The sequence below is a fragment of the Anolis sagrei genome, chromosome 3 (genome assembly GCF_037176765.1).
Source record: "Anolis sagrei isolate rAnoSag1 chromosome 3, rAnoSag1.mat, whole genome shotgun sequence".
NCBI classification, from domain to species: Eukaryota; Metazoa; Chordata; class Lepidosauria; order Squamata; family Dactyloidae; genus Anolis; species Anolis sagrei.
Genome location: NC_090023.1, coordinates 81,502,268 through 81,520,382, shown reverse-complemented (window position 1 = coordinate 81,520,382; position 18,115 = coordinate 81,502,268). Strand labels below are relative to the sequence as shown.

Here is an 18,115-nt window from a genome sequence, read left to right as displayed (position 1 = left end):
AATAAAAATAATAATAATACTTTCCCAGTAAAATACTACCCACAACCCAGCAACTGTTGAATGCAATGACTATGCAGATGAAGCCCTCCCCTTTTCCAAGATTTAATCCTGCATGAAACATTCCATGCTGCCTACTCTCCAACAGTAATAATGCTTATTTTAATATCCACCTCCAGACCTGTGCTGTTATATGGATGCAAACAGGATAACAAGGATCTGACTCCTTAATAGCTGCAATATTCATTTTCTTGGCTCTGAGCTGAATACATACAACGTCCAAATGTCAAGCTGAGGCTCATTTGAAATACATACAGAAAGTGAGGTCCTGTGTGTCTATATGAAGTACATGTCTTTTTACATGAAGAAGTTAGGGCTCTTTGATGTACTTCAGATACTTGACTTGCACATATATTTTTGTACCACTTAATTATCACCCTCAACTATTTCAATGAATTTTTAGAAGGCAAATATAAATATAAAGAACACATGAAAAATTGCACATATTTAGCATATAGAAAAATGAAATTTGGTACATTTTCATCACTGAAAACACAACAGAAATTAAAATGAAGGCAATGAAATCAGATAATTTCCCTGCCAGAAGGTCAAGCTTCAAAGAAGCACAGAAGTGATCTTCCCACATTATGTCATATAATTTACTTATTTCCTTTCTCTAGTTTTATTCCTGCTGGTGTTTGGAGCACAGTGGGATGACATTTCCCATCACGGCAGCAATCTCCTATGTGATGATGACTTAGAACAGAGGTCTTCGTTCTGGTTGTAACATGAAGATTATTGGCAGCATGGGACCGGAAATATCATGTCCATGCATCCTGATCACCAGTAGAAGACATCTGCTACATGAATGGGCTGGTAGCTATTGTTTTGGGAAAACATTCATAAACCTGACTAACAAACAGTTACAAATGTGTCAATCTAACCACTCAACAGGATGCCTGTCATATTTCTTAACATAATATATGAAATATATCATTAATATGAAAGTATAGCATCCGAATGCAACTTATCCAATTAATGTTGATACATAAATTAGATAGCACTTATAGAAAGGTGTTGGGGCATAATCACATAGATAACAGTATAAGCATTTGTACATGACTGGAATTTGATCAAATGTTTGAAGTGTATCCTGACAAGAAATAAATGGAAACATAATGTCATAACATATCTTTTAAAAACTAGATTCCCTTTGTACTGTACTTGCTGAATAGATTCTGCATAATCTTACTCCCAAATTTTATCATTTTCTTAAGTTTATTTGGTTGCCTTGGAGACTTCCAATTATGTGCTATACGTGACATTCTTTCTTTACAAAATTGGCAAAAATGTCTATGCATAAAAATCCAGGCAAATCTGGTTCAAAATGATAGACATAACATAACATTAGGCATTAGCAGAGGTCTAATGTGGAACATTCCTGACAGTTCATAGATTAAAATCTTCCAAGGAGGCCCTGCTCTCGGTCCTGCTCTCGGCCCTGCTCTCGGCCCTACCGGCCTCACAGGTGCGGCTGCTGGGGACAAGGGACAAGGGACAGGGCCTTCTCAGTGGTGGTGCCACAGCTGTGGAACTCACAACAGCTAAATGCCATGTCGAAGGTAACGAAAGATGTCACTCATTTCATTGGAGAACATACATCCATTTGCTTCATATCTCAATTCTAATTGAAATCATAGTTTTATGAAAAACATATATTAAAAAGGGATTGTTGCTTTTCTGGCAGTTTATCACTTCTGAATGTAAGATGGGAACTAATCATATGTCTACATGTTTTCCCACGCCAAGTAATCCATTTCTTAGTCTTGCCTAGAAACCTCCCTGACAAGCTACGTTTCTACATTTCCCAATTTGGTTGAATAATGAATGCCTCATAGAATCTCACTGTCATGCCAGAAAAGCATAATCAAAGTATCCCTGACAGATGGCTATCCAGCCTCTGTATAAAAAAGAAGGAGCCTCCACCATACCCCTAGGCAGAGAGTTTCAGTGTTGAACAGCTCTTATGCAATCTTCTACTGTATGTTGAAAAAATGGAATAAAAAATTATGACATATAAGTATCCTTTAGCCATGTTCGAATTGTACCTTGTAATGGGAAGGAAGCGTTTCATTTGTAATTCCATTTTGAAAAGACAGGAGACATGAGTTGGCAAAAATCATGATCAACTGAGAATAAAGCTCCACAATTTTCCTCATAATTAAAGCACTGCTTTTGAGTAAGTTGATTCTGCACTTCTCAGTTTCCATATGAATGGCCTAACATGTGGTGGACATGATCATGCAAGCTTGTTACATGTAATCAGCATCTTACTGGACACTAGGGTAATACAGATTCACTCACACAGATATTTCATCCAGATTCAGGGATCTTACGAATCAGCACTGAATGGAGGTGAAGTTCTTCTCAGATAACTAGAGATACATCTAAAGAGAAATTTAGTATAGACACAGTACAGCTATGGGCAGCTACTCAAGAGTATAAAGCTTGGAAACAAAACACCTTAAAATGTTTGGGTTATGTTCATTATCATTCATTCCCAATAATTTAGTTATAAAAATATAACTTGAACCTGTATGAATGAATAAAAGAGACAGATATTGCGTAAAATATTCATGGAAGAAATTTCAAAAAGTTCCCTTTATTTTTGTGGCTGATTCATTATGATTTCAAAGAGTTCTTTCTGGCTATCCTCTCTTGGACTGCCAATGCCATACCTTTCAACTTCATTAAATATTTAAATACACTCATGGATACCTCCCTCTTTCCATGTGGGTCAGCTTATTATCTCAGCTACAGACTTGGTGTGACTTTTTTCACATATATATTTTTCACAAACTCTGTTTTGTACATAATTGCCTCTCACAAATGGTTTTCCCTCCTCAATGATTTCTCATTAAGAATGGGGGACTCAAATGAGCTAATTAAAATGGGTTTTATTGCCAACAAAATCTATCTTTGCATGAGCTAGCATGGATCTCAGTAAATGTTAACTGACAAATATAATCATGTTCCTTCAGGGAGTAAGCACTGCAGTACACTTTTTACAATAGCCCGTCAGTTCTTGCCAGCTTGTCATGTCTCTCCAACATACTTTGGCTGGTCATCCTGTCAACCACAACCAGGATTCATTTATGCACCAGCAACTGCTCAATAGAAGCGCGGGGGGGGGGGGGGGGAGCAAGAACAAAAAGACTTGGTCAAGTTGATCATCGTATCTTTCCTTTTAACACAATCACTGGGCAATATTAACCCTGCTCTGATATTCAAAAACATACCCATGCAAGTCTGGAGTAAAAGGGTAAAGGTCTCCCTTGACATTAAGACTAGTCGTACCTGACTCTGGGAGGTGGTTCTCCATTTCTAAGCCGAAGAGCCAGTGTTGTCCATAGGTACCTCCAAGATAATGTGGCCAGCATGACTGAATGGAGTGTCGTTACCTTCCCGCAGAAGCAATGCCTATTGTTCTACTCACATTTGCATGTTTTCAAACTGCTAGGTTGGCAGAAGTTGGGCCTAACAGTGGGAGTTCACTCCTCTCTGGATTTGAACAGTTGACCTTTTGGTCAGCAAGTTCAGCAGCTCAGTAGTTTAACCCACTGCAGCACCAGAGGGCCCCAGTCTGGAATATTAGTATGCAAAAGGAACTTTTACATACAACTTTAGAAACTAACTGAGAGACATAAGTTGTCAGAATAAGTTTCTGTTGACTTTCTCAGATGCATGGACTGAAGTGTCTGCTTCGTTCCTCCATAAGCATGGTCTGCTTATAAAGGGGTCTAAACCTTTATAAGCAGACAATGTTTAGTAGGGAACTAAAGCAGGAGGAAAGATGATGCATAAAGTCAGGGAAGTAAACATACAACTTTAAATGAACAACTTTAAAAGTGAAGGTGTCACCTCATCACCATAGTTACATGTTTTACATTTTTGTACCTGACCCCATCACATTGAGGTAGAGAAGCGTATTCTCTCCACTTCTCTCGCTGCTGGCACAGTGCTGACACATAGTCCCCGGGGGTTGTCATATGATGCAGGGCTATTTCCAACGGGGCTATGTGTTGCCAGCATGCTGACAGCACAGAGAAACAGAGCCCAGAGGAGTCGGTGTACACCTGACTCCTCATACAAAAAAGGAGAAGGAGCCAAAGAGGAAGTGGAGGACAGTGGGGAAACATCATGGGAAGGAATAACATGGCCCCCGATAACCCCTGATGGTAGGGAAAGCAGTGTGATGCTGCCTCACAATTTCCCCCACTGTCCCTCAGCTTTGTAAAGGCCATCTGATGAGGTGCTTAAGGTGCATCAAGAATGATTGTAGTTTGACACCATCATGACTCAATGTTACAGAATCATGGGAGTTACACTTTACTGAGGCACTAGTGCTCTTTGGCAGAAATGACCCAGGATGTTGTAAAACTACAACTACCATGATTCCATAACATCGGGCCATGGAAGTTAAAGTGGGGTCATATTGCATTTATTCTAAAGTGTAAATGCACCTTACCTAGTCTACTTAGCTTATGCTAAAAACCTCTTCCTCTGTATTAGTCTCTAAGGCCCCATCTACACTGCCATATAATGCAGATTGAAATGCATTGAACTGAATTATATGAGTCTACATTTCCCTAAATGAATCTAATTCATTTCAGTTAATCTGCACTCTGAAACTGGATTATAGAGCAGTGTAGACGGGGCCTCGGGTGCTACAGGATCCCTGTTCAGATAGTAATGTGAATTCACAAAGGTGTAGCATTCCTGCAGCTTACAAATTTCCATTAACATGTGTGTTCTCTCTTTAATGCATGGGTAGAAGTTTATATGTGTCATGTTTTATCTGAACCCAAGACACACAAAGAATCTTCTACATATAGTCTACTGAATACATACATGTAACAGGGAAGAGCTACTGTCATAATGCTAGTCTTCTTATATGTGGTGATCTTCCATTATGGCTTCTTCCACACAGCAGTATAAAATTCACACTGAACTGGATTATATGACAGTGTGAACTCAGATAATCCAATTCAAAGCAGATATTGTAGATTATCTATCTTGATATTCTGGATTATATGGCTTCGTGGAAGATCCCTATGTTAATATCTAATTGGCACTGTTAAAAATTGCTGTTCACATTCCTATACAGGCAGTCTTCAAGTCACAAACACAATAGGTTCTGCAGGCTTGTTCTTAAATTGAATGTGTATATAAGTCAGAACAGGTTTTTAAAGTGTAACTCTACACACACAAGCTTTGGATAGCACAGAGAATGCTTAACATCCCTGTGGTGTTTATTTTGCTGACTGTGCCCATTCAGAAAATTTCACTTCACTTTCTGTCCCCGTGATAATTTGATTTTGAAGAATCTGGCTTGTTGTAGAAACAAGGACTGGTGATAAAGCTTCAGTGGAGAAACTTTTTTCCCTTGATTTATCTCACTTCCTGTTATCTCACACCCTTTCTTAACTATATGTTGTTTGTAAGTCGGATGTTTTTAATTTGGGGACTGCCTTTACTGCTTTTTAACATTATGCTATGCTAGCCATAAAGGGCTGTACATCTACTTCCAATTTCAAAGCCAAACTGTTGCAGCTTAGGAAACAAGCTTGTTTACTAAAGCCTTCATAATGTAATTAGTTTTGCATGTATCAGCAAATGTGTATGGTTTGAAATCTTTTACAGCTGTGTCAACAAATGTTCATCTATCTTTTAAAACTTGTTAAATTGGTTAATATGTTTTAGTCCTGTTATATTGTTTCATTGTTTATATTGTTTTAAGCTGATTTTATCCTGAGATCTTTCAACAAATGAAAGTATATCCCTATTTGAACAAATACACACATACATTTTTTTTAAAAAAATGAAATGAGTGCAAGGATATTGATCGATCAGGATATTTTCACACATTTGTACAGACTGAATGATAAATTCACATTTTGCATCTGCAAACCTGAGTCTGAGATCACTTTAGAAGTTGCCTAGGAATTATACTTAAAAAATTCAGCTATGGGTCACTCTTTCTACCTTTGTGAAAAAAGATTAACATTCAGACCTTTACAAAATTCATAGATCTTCAGAGATGAACAATAATGAGGAATGAAGTTCATGTTGATTGTTAAAATGCCAATCTCATAAAGAAATATATCCAGGATCAGAGATGGACAAATATATTGATATTGACTTCCTTCACGTTCATCATTTTGGTTAGAAAAATCAAGTTCTTGCTACTTTCTGCTATGGAAATGTTTAACAACAACAGCTACAACTAACAAATGAAGTGAACTACATTGTCTACACAGACCAAGTTCAGTTAACTATAAATGTTCGCAGGATGGTTTACCTGTCTTACTTGAAGCTCTCAAAATGGGCAAAATGCCAGAAAGGAGAGCTGGTATGCCTGTCTGAACATTGAAATTAAAAGGATAAATGTGCTGATTTTGGTAAATGCTGTGCCTGTTGTACCTTTGTATTGGATTAGTTTGGGTTTTGGCTTCAACAGGGAAGAGCTTAGATATTATTTTTAACAAGCAATAGACTTTTGGTGCTTATACAGATGGAATTTGTTTGTGTGCAACATGTCTTAATGGAACTGGAACTTGTAGAAGATGTTCTTGTGGGACTTGTCATTTGTGTTCTGATAGATTGGACATGTTTTAGATGCTATCTAGTGGTATCTTTCTGTTAGCACAAATGATCTTTGACTCAAGAGGACCTAGATCCACTCTGTGTGAACATGGGACCAAACTCACTTACATAAGGAATAGAGTGCCCAGGGAGTGCAGAAGTTGCTGCACCTTGAGCAATGTGGACTAAAGGGAAAGCCAACATAACTTGACCACAGGTTTCTTCCATTAATAGTAATTCAGACCTAGGCCATTTCCTCTTAATGCTCAAGAGATATCCACAAGATATAAAACAGATCCATCTATTGACCTAGAATCAACATGATGCAAAATAATAATTACAATCAGCATGGGTGTTTTTACTCAGATAATAACACACTGATGTTTAATTTGCAAGACCTCAGTCTACAATCCGAGCTCAGCTAGATACTTGCTGGGCTGTCTGGGGTAGGATGCTGTCTCTCAAAATTATATTGCTTGATTGCATTGAATATGAGACTAAGACTGTAAAAAAGAGGAATGAAAACAACCATAATTTCTACATAATCTTCAGCAGTTAGGAGAAATGAATTAATATATAGTTAGTCTTTAAATTTGGAGAGCACTAGAAAGGAAGAGACCATGAAAATGAACAAAATCTGGCTACCAGTATTAAAAAACTCTAAAATTACAACAGCAAAACAGCAGAGAGGAAACAACCAGGCACATCTTAACACCTCTCAACAAAAGATTTTCCCAGGCTCAGCCAGGCCTTCAAATGCTAATGAAGGTGGTCAGTTGAAACATCCACACCTAGCTCCAGCAGAGAAGAGCTCTTTGCCCCACCCCAGCCATTCCACAGATATATACACCCATTGTCCTAATTTCCAACAGACCTCACTACCTCTGAGGATGCTTGCCATAGATGCAGGCGAAACGTCAGAAGAAATGCCTCTAGAACATGGCCCTATAGCCCGAAAAAACCCACAAGAACCTAGCAGTAGGATGATTTGTTGGTTTGAGGGTTACTGAGGCCCACATTATCGGCTTTGAACTGGAATATTTGGCAGTGTAGACTCTGATAACCCAGTTCAAATCAGATATTGTGGGAATTTCTGCCTTGATATTCTGGGTTATATAGCTGTGTGGAAGGGCCCTACGAGACTGGGGTTCAAATTACTGCTCAGCCACAGAAAGTATCTTAATTTCAGAAAAAAACCAATGACAAACTTCCTCTGAATATATCGTGCCAAAAAAGACCCCATCCAAAATAACAAGAACACTTCTATGATAGTGTTGCCATAAGTTGGAATCACCTTGATAACACAAACAATTAAGCAACTGGAATGGATTTGTTAACTTAATCTCATTCACGTTAGAAATGCAAACATTTAAATTGTAAGTGTATGCTAAATTGCAGTTCACTCTTAAAGTACATGCAGATACTTGCCTCATTTCTGAACAAACCTCTGAAAATGCCTGCCACAGATGCAGGTAAAACGTCAGGAAAGAATGCTACTGGAACATGGTCATACAGCCCAAAACCCTCAGAGCAACTCAATGTCCAGAATTGACTCCTATATTGCTCAGTTGTATCATTCTTCTTGCATATTGCTATTTTTCAGGTTTGGTAACATTTACACCTATTCTTCCGCCTTTTCTAATTCATCCATATATTGAAATTCTACAGGTTGGTTGGCTGACAAACAGCAGTCAGAAAGAATAGGCTAAAACAAAAAACAAAAAAAATGTTCTACTGGTATAAAAATAACAACATTATATTATATCCTTAACTTATCAACTGGATGTAGAGTTTTTTCCTCTGTTTTGGTGTCGAGAAGACTAGAAAATAAACTTGTAGCCATCAACACTGTCCAAAGGAAGACAACTTAAGAGGCATTCAGATAATGTTATCATATCTATCATGTCCACTTTTCCCACTCAGGCCAAACTTTCACGTACACCTTCTTTGAAGCACATATTTCACATGAACATGCCCAAGGTCAGCTAAAGGATTCTCCAAGTTTATGATATTTCTCTATAAATAGCAAATGGGTGCTAGTTATTCATCCAGCCCTGGGCTGTGTAAGATCTCCCATTTCCCAAGCCATTTCCTTTGCAACTCAAACATATATTTCCATGTATTTCTATATGTCAGCACCACAAATCAACAAAGCCTTCCATTCAAGAATATAGCTCCAAATTCAAGTATTTTTTTCAAGAATTGGGGGTGGGGTGGGTAAAGAAGATCTAGTAATTTGTATTGGAAGTCACTGCACTAGGAACACCAACCTAAACACTATTTATCTGATGCATTCATGCCCATCTGCTATCTTAAATCCTTCTATGCTTTTGTGTATTTCTAGCTTTAACTTAAATGGTACCCACTAAATAGTGGACTATCTGAAAACTAACATGGACTTGCTGAAGACTGCCTCTTCAAATTTCTGCAACTCCAGCAATTCATGATTTGAAGGTCTGACTTTAAGCTTGACAGGATTTTTGAAAAATTATTACCATTACTGTTATAGAAGTCAGCTTGTACATTAGGTAGCTTAACCCAAGCCTTTGATGCTGTATATAATCAACTGCTGGCTCCACCTAGTGTTGCTTTAATGCAGTTCAAAGTTGACATACATATTGAAAAAGGTAAGCAAAATAGATCATCACTATTTTCATGTCTGCAGTAACAACAATATATCCTCATGACAGCAATCTCATAAGCTTCCCCTCTATCAGTTTAAAAGCATGTGAAATTTAAACTCGTGCTATAATGCTGAATCTTTGGGATACTCAAATCTGCCTGAAGAGTGTGAGAGTTAGACCTGGATATTGTTAATGAATCACTGAACAACTTTGCAACATAAAATAGCTACTGTTATACTTTCCCCAAGCTTTGACTTTTCTGTTAAAAAAACTGCCTAGCACTATGCTTGCTTTAGTCACATGTGTCTGAATAGCATCTTTTATTACTTCTTTTACCTGGATACAGGTTTATTAAAATGCCACTTAAGTGTCTATGATTTAGCAGGTAGTACATCAACTCCATGTTAACATGAATCCACAGAGACACTAAATATAATATTTAAATCAAAGTACCAAAGAGAAAAGCTAACACTATAACTGAAACAATCCCCTTGTACAGTTTTTTTAAAAAATAATCAACACACCTGTATGCAATTTTATCATTACTGATAACATGGTTTACAAACAGAAAAACACACGTTTTCAGTCTGAACAAACACATTTCTACAAACAAGGGAAATGTATCAATAAGCCACTATGCATTTGCTAAGGATGGAAAACACATGTAAACCTTGGGGTGATAATCAGGATGTATAATGTATATAGATGAAATGTTGCTCACTATGACTGAAGGAGAGAAAAAAGTTAAGAGTAAATAGTGACAGGAAAAGAAAAACTGTTGTTGTTTTGTTTGTTTGTTTTTTTAAAAAATCCCTCAAAGTTTTTAACACACCCACTTGAACTTCCAATTATTGTTCATTTCTACATACAAAACAATAAACCAACAATTGAACAACCCTCATCCCTAAACTGAGGCATGAATTTAAGGAATGTACACACAAGATTGCTCATGGTTACCCTGCCTTCATGTTTCCCATTTCAAATGATTTTCCATTTCCCATCATATGACATTAGCAGTTTTCAAAATTATATCTGAAACAAGCTGATACACAGAAATTAAGAACAGTAATCAAGCAAGAAATGATAGACCCAGCTGGGCAGGCATCAAGTTGGCAAAACGTGAATACAGTTCAGTAGCTGAAACAGATGCTAGAGTTCTTAAAAGACCCTACAGGAGATACAGACACATTTCCTTCTTATAATAATACCCAAGTGAATGCACGACAAGAACTAAAATGGAAAAGAAAAAGGGGGAAAAACCCCCGATGGCAAAGCTAATTACAAAGGCACAACCTTCAATGTTATTTGCTGTGTCAGAATGCTCAACATATACAGCTTCTTCCTCACACCGACGACACGTCAGGCTATTCAAGTCAAAACCCATGCAACTAAGCCATATGGAACCTTTGAGGTTTCTGAGTGGCTCCCCCCACCCCCCTCGCTGAGCTTCCTCAGACTTAGGACACACTTTGTTCTCTAACCTTACCCTTTCATAACAGCCTCTTTCAAGCAAGTGGTTCCCTGAGGTGAGAAGCAAGCCGAATGTCGTTAACACAAGCACAAATGCAATTCAGAAATCCATTTTGCAGAAACAATACTGCTTTCAGAGAGTTTCCAGACCGGAGCAACAAATCCTCTGCCCTCCCCAACAGAGGCTCATTTGAACGTATGCTTTGTCATGGTCAGTTTCTAATGATATTCATGGCAATGCAAAGGCTTTGATCATCCTACCTTCCATGCCAGCTGCTTTTCTCATCATTCCATCATGCCAATAAGTTGGCTGCGGTAACAAATCAAGATAGTGCAAAACAGCATCTTTCCTCTGCATCTGTCATCTTCCTGAAAGCATTCTATTGCTGCCGACTGCTGGGAACTAGAAAGTCTATTTGAATTCCAATAGCTCCCCTTTCGCATGATTCAAGTTAGGTTAGGTGGGCATGCCTAACATGATTCTCTCCATCATTTATTATGCAGCTGCTACGCTGCTAGTGTGGTAACCACTCTGACTTTATCTGATACGTCAGTCTGGCAAACCTATACCTTAGTGCAAACACACAAGGAGACACAGCAGCATCCTGCATTTAATGAGCCTTCTTTCTGCCTCGGAGAGCAGTGCATCTGCAAATCTCTTCTAAATCCCAGCACTCGTGTTCTCTGTCACAGTGTTTATTAAGGCTCACAGCTTTTCTTAAATATGATTCTTTGGGTAGGAGGAGGGGCATTTCCCTTCTCATCCTTCCTCTCCTCTCTCCCTTCCCATTTTCCTATTTCCTATTACTGAGGGATTTCAGTGTAATGCTTAACCGCACCTCATATAATGCACCCCCACTCCATACAAACTTTGCTTGGAAAAGACTTCTGAAATAAACATAATGGGACACATTATTCATGTACCAAGAGATTATTCTTTTATTTTAATGACAGCCAAAGCCAAATGCTACAAATCTCTGTGAATCTAATGAATAGTCCTCTAATGAAATCAGAGCACTCAGTTCAGATCTAATACAGTCTCTGTTTTCCACGCGATTCCTTGTCTATCCCACTTAAGCACATGATGTGGGAGGGAGCTTTTTCGTGATTTTGTCAAATGATGCCAGTTGCAGCTAGAATAGCTAGTGAGTGACAGTTCAGCAGGGTTTATTGAACACAAACATCCAAACATCCATCTTGCTCAATCACATGCTCGACAGATATAACCTAAAGGATACTGAGAGTCATGTACATTTTATTTTTATTTTTTAAAAATGGTATTTTCCTGCACTTTATAAATAGCTGATGATATAGAATGTAAAAGCATGATACGTCTTTAAAGAATGAAGTAGATACACCCACTCATTTATCATTATGCTGAAGTAGCTGTAACTCTACTTACTGTATACCAAGGGGGGTATACTGTATCTCATTGGTTGCATGGAGCCTTTGGCCATATTTTTGTAGCTCCTGAACTCTCTTCTAGGCATTTTGGGGGGAAATTTTGTTTCCAAACCATGCAAATATCCTCCAAATGCATAAAAAATAGAAAATATTCTCTCACACATCTATCACCTCAGAAACCTGTACTACTTCCCAAGTAACCATAAAGTGCAGTGATAATTTTGAGAGGGACTACAGAGCCTCATGCCCTTTCTACTCTGCCACATATCTGGTTTGAACTGGATTATATGGCAGTGTAAAATATGGTCCCTTCTACAATGCTATATAATCCAGATTATCGAAGTGGATAATCCACATTATCTGCTTTGAACTGGGTTATATGAGTACACACTGCCATATAATCCAATTCAATGTAGATAATCTGGATTTTATATGGCAGTATAGAAGGAGCCTTTGTATACACATGTAGGATTAAACTATTTGTTTCCATTTCAACAGTCTGGTGATCTGGAAAATAAAGTAATGGTTTCTAATATATGTAATTCATCCACCAAGGTGATCAATGCCAACTCAGTTCTGTAACCAGGCCCGAAACCAGATTGAAATGGATCCAGACTTCCCTCAATCTATACACTATACTCCTATTGATCTAGCCTAGAATATTTATTTATTTATTTATTTATTTATTGCATTTATTGACCGCCCCTCTCAGCCCGAAGGCGACTCGGGGCGGTGAACAACAACAAAGAAGACAATGTACAGCGAGTCTAGACATACAAACCAGACAAATGCAACACAACATATACTTATACTAAAAATCCGCTTCGTCAAGTCCTGGGGTCATAGCCAAAATTCGTAGTCCTAATTCATTCCAGTGTCAATTAACTATACTCAGTTGAAGGCCTGCTCGAAGAGCCATGTTTTTAGGCTCCTACGGAAGGCCATCAAGGAGGGCGCCTGTCTAACTTCAGCAGGGAGAGTGTTCCACAGCCGGGGGGCCACCACCGAGAAGGCCCGCTCCCTCGTCCCCGCCAGACGTGCCTGTGAGGCGGGCGGGACCGAGAGAAGGGCCTCCCCGGATGATCTCAAGGCCCTCGTGGGCTCGTAGGCCGAGATGCGGTTTGCAAGGTATTTTGGGCCGGAACCGTTTAGGGCTTTGTAGGATAGCACCAGCACCTTAAATTGGGCCCGGTAGCAGATCGGCAGCCAGTGGAGTTGGGACAGCAGAGGCGTTGTATGCTCTCTGCGTCCAGCTCCCGTTAACAACATGGCTGCCGCGCGCTGGACTAGCTGAAGCTTCCGGGCCGTCTTCAAGGGCAGCCCCACGTAGAGAGCGTTGCAGTAGTCGAGGCGGGATGTGACCAAAGCGTGTACCACCGTGGCCAAGTCAGACTTCCCAAGATACGGGCGCAGCTGGCGCACGAGCCTGAGCTGTGCAAATGCTCCCCTGGTCACCGCTGAAACCTGGGGCTCCAGGCTCAGCGATGAATCCAGGGTCACACCCAAGCTGCGAACCTGCGCCTTCAAGGGGAGTGCGACCCCGTCCAGCACAGGCTGTAACCCTATACCCTGTTCGGCCTTGCGACTGACCAGGAGTACCTCTGTCTTGTCTGGATTTAATTTCAGTTTGTTCGCCCTCATCCAGACCATTACAGCGGCCAGGCACCGGTTCAGGACTTCGACAGCCTCCTTAGTAGCAGGTGGGAAGGAGTGACAGAGTTGGACGTCATCTGCGTACAGGTGACACCGCACCCCGAAACTCCGGATGATCTCACCCAGCGGCTTCATGTAGATGTTAAACAACAAGGGGGACAAGATGGAACCCTGAGGAACGCCACAGGTCAACGGCTGCGGCGTTGAACAGGAGTCCCCCAATAACACCTTCTGAGTACGACCCTCCAGGAATGACCGGAGCCACTGCAGAGCAGTGCCCCCAAGGCCCATCCCTGCAAGGCGCCCCAGAAGAATACCGTGGTCGACGGTATCGAAGGCCGCTGAGAGGTCCAGGAGCACCAACAGGGACACACTCCCCCTGTCTAGCTCCCGGCGCAGATCATCCACTAAGGCGACCAAGACCGTCTCGGTACCATGTCCCGGTCTGAAACCAGACTGTGCCGGATCCAGATAATCCGTGTCTCTCAAGAATACCTGGAGTTGTGAGGCCACCACGCTTTCCATGACTTTGCCCAAAAAGGGGAGATTGGAAACAGGCCGAAAGTTGTCCAATTTAGTGGGGTCAAGTGATGGTTTCTTCAACAGCGGCTTTATAATAGCCTGTTTTAGGCTCGCTGGAATCTTGCCCTCCCGAAGGGAGGCATTAACCACCACCGTTACCCACTGGGCCAATCCCCCTCTGGCCTCCTTAAGAAGCCAGGATGGGCAGGGGTCTAGGATGGACGTGGTGGGCTTCATTCCTCCAAGTATCTTGTCCACATCCTCGGGTTTCACAAACTGAAAAGAATCCAACAAAAACTGACAAGCAGGTGCTTGTGTCACATCCACGGAGACTGCATCTAATGTGGCGTCCAGCTCAGAGCGGATCAAAGCGACTTTGTCTGCAAAGAACCGAGCAAATGCTTCACAGCGCGCTGCCGAGTTGTCAGGGCTCCCACCCGTGGGAGGAGTTAAAAGACCTCTGACAACCCGGAACAACTCCGCCGGACGGTTTTTTGCAGACGCAATAGTGGCCGCAAAGAAAGTTTTCTTTGCGGCTTTTATTGCCGCGGCATATGCCCTCAAAAAGGACACAAACCGTGTTCGGTTTGACTCGTTTGGGTCTGATCGCCACACGCTCTCTAGAACCCTCTTCCTTCGCTTCATCGCTGCCAGCTCCTCAGTGAACCAAGGAGCTGGTTTAGCTCGGTTACTTGAGAGGGGACGTTCCGGAGCGATCTTGTCAATAGCCCTGGTCATCTCCCCATTCCAGAGAGCGACCAAGGCCTCGACATTATCACCTACCGCGGTGGCGGGAAACTCCCCAAGAGCCATCAGGAATCCGTCCGGATCCATAAGCCTCCTGGGGCGGACCATCTTAATGGGTCCTCCACCCTTGCGGAGGGTAGGGGGCGCAGTGAGCCTAAATCTAATCAGGAAGTGGTCGGTCCATGGCAACGGAGAGATGGACAACAACTCCACACCGCCACCCTGCTCCCATCCCTGACAGAAAACCAAGTCCAATGTGTGTCCAGCACAGTGGGTGGGGCCAGTTATTTGTTGGGACAGCCCCATGGTTGCCATGGCAGACATGAAGTCCTGAGCCGCACCTGTGAGGGTTGCCTCGGCATGGATGTTGAAGTCCCCCAGCACAAGGAGCCGTTGGGACTCCACAGCCAGGCTCGAGACCACCCCCGCTAGCTCAGGTAGGGAGACTGTAGTGCAGCGAGGTGGACGGTACACTAGCAGAATCCCTATTCTGTCCCGGTCACCCACCCTCAGGTGGACGCATTCGAAATTTGTGGTCTGCGGGATGGGGCTCCTGGTTAGATGGATGGAATCCCTATAGACCACTGCGACCCCGCCTCCCCGTCCTCCGGCTCTAGGTTGGTGTTGCACGGAGAAACCTGGAGGACAAAGCTGGGAGAGATTTACGCCCCCCGCTTCATCCAGCCAGGTCTCCGTGATGCACGCCAGATCTGCCCGCTCCTCCAGGATTAAGTCCTGAATCCAAGTTGTTTTTCCGTTGACAGACCTGGCGTTCAACAACACCACCTTCAAGCCAGAGGGCCCGCTCACCTGGTTACACCAAATTCCCTTAGGAGACCTATTGGGAATAGTTAGTTTGGGAAAGCGGTCCGAATTAGGCCGAATTCGTGGTCTCCTTCTCCCGCATCTCCTCCTTCCCACCACGACCTCTATGGGGGCCCCTCGGCTAGTGGAACATCTCCCCCCCTCCATGCCGCAGTTATGAGCCATAAGAGTATTTTCTCCTATGCTTGTTAACCTTATTAGTTCTTGCCAGCATCCCCCCTCCCCCTCCTCCCCCCCTCCCCACCACACTCTCAGTCCCAGGCTCCGGGCCACCTCTTCTTCCGCCCCCTCCACCACACCAGAGCAGCGTAAACAGTATCCAAAGGGGGGCAGGGGGCCACATGGGTAGCGGCGATTCGGATGGTGGTATCGATATAGCCAGTTCTTAAAGTGCAGGTCTTAAAGTGCCAATTCTTGAAGTTCTTAAGTTCTTAAAGTGCAAGAATTTCGGGAATGGTCCGTCAATAATCAAAAATGATCGTAAATCTCTTAGCAGCAACACACATTCAACATTCGACACACATTGATGAGTGCTAGATCTAAAGTGCTCTACTTAACGGTAAAAGTGCGGCACAGAGGGATAGGGAAGGGGTGAAAGTGCTGATGCAATCTAGCAGCAGATAGCAATTAGGCCTGTGCGGTTTCGTTCGTTAATTCGTTATTTCGTAATTAAATCGTTATTTTTACCATATCCGACGCGATTTCAAAACATATTTTCAAACCCGGAAGGGTTTAAAAATATTGAAACAGCAGCCCCATTTTTTTTACGAGCTTCAGCTCGTGTCGTTAATGGGATGGAGGCTGCTGAGTGCTGCTGGTGCCTGGGAGCCAATCCGGCGCTCCCAAGCACCCCAGCAGTGCACCGTGGCAGGAGCCGGAGCCGATTGGATGGCGCGCGTGCGCTCACCCTTACAACCGGCCTCCGCGCGCCATCCTCCTCCTCCTCCTCCTCCTCCTCCTCCTCCTCCTCCTTCTCCCAGCTGTGTTGCAGGAAGTGTCAGGAGGAGGAGGAGGAGGAGGAGGATGGCGCGCGGAGGCCGGTTGTAAGGGTGAGCGCGCGCGCGCCATCCAATCGGCTCCGGCTCCTGCGCCCTCCTCCTCCTCCTCCTGACACTTCCTGCAACACAGCTGGGAGGAGGAGGAGGAGGGCGCAGGAGCCGGAGCCGATTGGATGGCGCGCGCGCGCGCTCACCCTTACAACCGGCCTCCGCGCGCCATCCTCCTCCTCCTCCTCCTCCTCCTCCTCCTAGCTGTGTTGCAGGAAGTGTCAGGAGGAGGAGGAGGAGGAGGAGGAGGGGGAGGATGGCGCGCGGAGGCCGGTTGTAAGGGTGAGCGCGCGCGCGCCATCCAATCGGCTCTGGCTCCTGCGCCCTCCTCCTCCTCCTCCTGACACTTCCTGCAACACAGCTGGGAGGAGGAGGAGGAGGGCGCAGGAGCCGGAGCCGATTGGATGGCGCGCGCGCGCTCACCCTTACAACCGGCCTCCGCGCGCCATCCTCCTCCTCCTCCTCCTCCTCCTCCTCCTCCTCCCAGCTGTGTTGCAGGAAGTGTCAATCCGGCGCTCCCAAGCACCCCAGCAGTGCACCATGGCAGGAGCCGGAGCCGATTGGATGGCGCGCGCGCGCTCACCCTTACAACCGGCCTCCGCGTGCCATCCTCCTCCTCCTCCTCCTCCTCCTCCTCCTCCTGACACTTCCTGCAACACAGCTGGGAGGAGGAGGAGGAGGAGGATGGCGCGCGGAGGCCGGTTGTAAGGGTGAGCGCGCGCCATCCAATCGGCTCCGGCTCCTGCCACGGTGCACTGCTGGGGTGCTTGGGAGCACCGGATTGGCTCCCAGGCACCAGCAGCACTCAGCAGCCTCCATCCCATTAACGACACGAGCTGAAGCTCGTAAAAAAAATGGGGCTGCTGTTTCGATATTTTTAAACCCTTCCGGGTTTGAAAATATGTTTTGAAATCGCGTCGGATATGGTAAAAATAACGATTTAATTACGAAATAACGAATTAACGAACGAAACCGCACAGGCCTAATTGCTATTCTAGGCTAGATCAATAGGAGTATAGTGTATAGATTGAGGGAAGTCTGGATCCATTTCAATCTGGTTTCGGGCCTGGTTACAGAACTGAGTTGGCATTGATCACCTTGGTGGATGATCTATGAAGATAATTAGATAGGGGGAGTGTGTCTCTGCTGGTCCTCCTGGACTTCTCAGGTACTTTCAATACA

At 43.3% G+C, this 18,115-nt stretch overlaps 1 protein-coding gene across 3 annotated transcripts in view; it reads right to left on the bottom strand.

Moving 5' to 3' along the window:
- The window catches only part of DMD (dystrophin), a 1,568,405-nt gene that overhangs the window by 1,442,286 nt on the left and 108,004 nt on the right, over positions 1-18,115 (bottom strand). The window contains exon 1 of one of the 3 annotated variants that reach the window (XM_067466754.1): positions 10,998-11,280. The exons of 1 other annotated variant lie outside the window; for it this stretch is intronic. In XM_067466754.1, coding sequence (XP_067322855.1) covers positions 10,998-11,094 — 97 coding nt within the window. In that variant the 5' untranslated portion in view covers positions 11,095-11,280. Of the gene's footprint in view, positions 1-10,997; positions 11,281-18,115 lie in introns of those variants that run through there. One more of the 3 variants, XM_060770144.2, reaches the window with a different exon arrangement.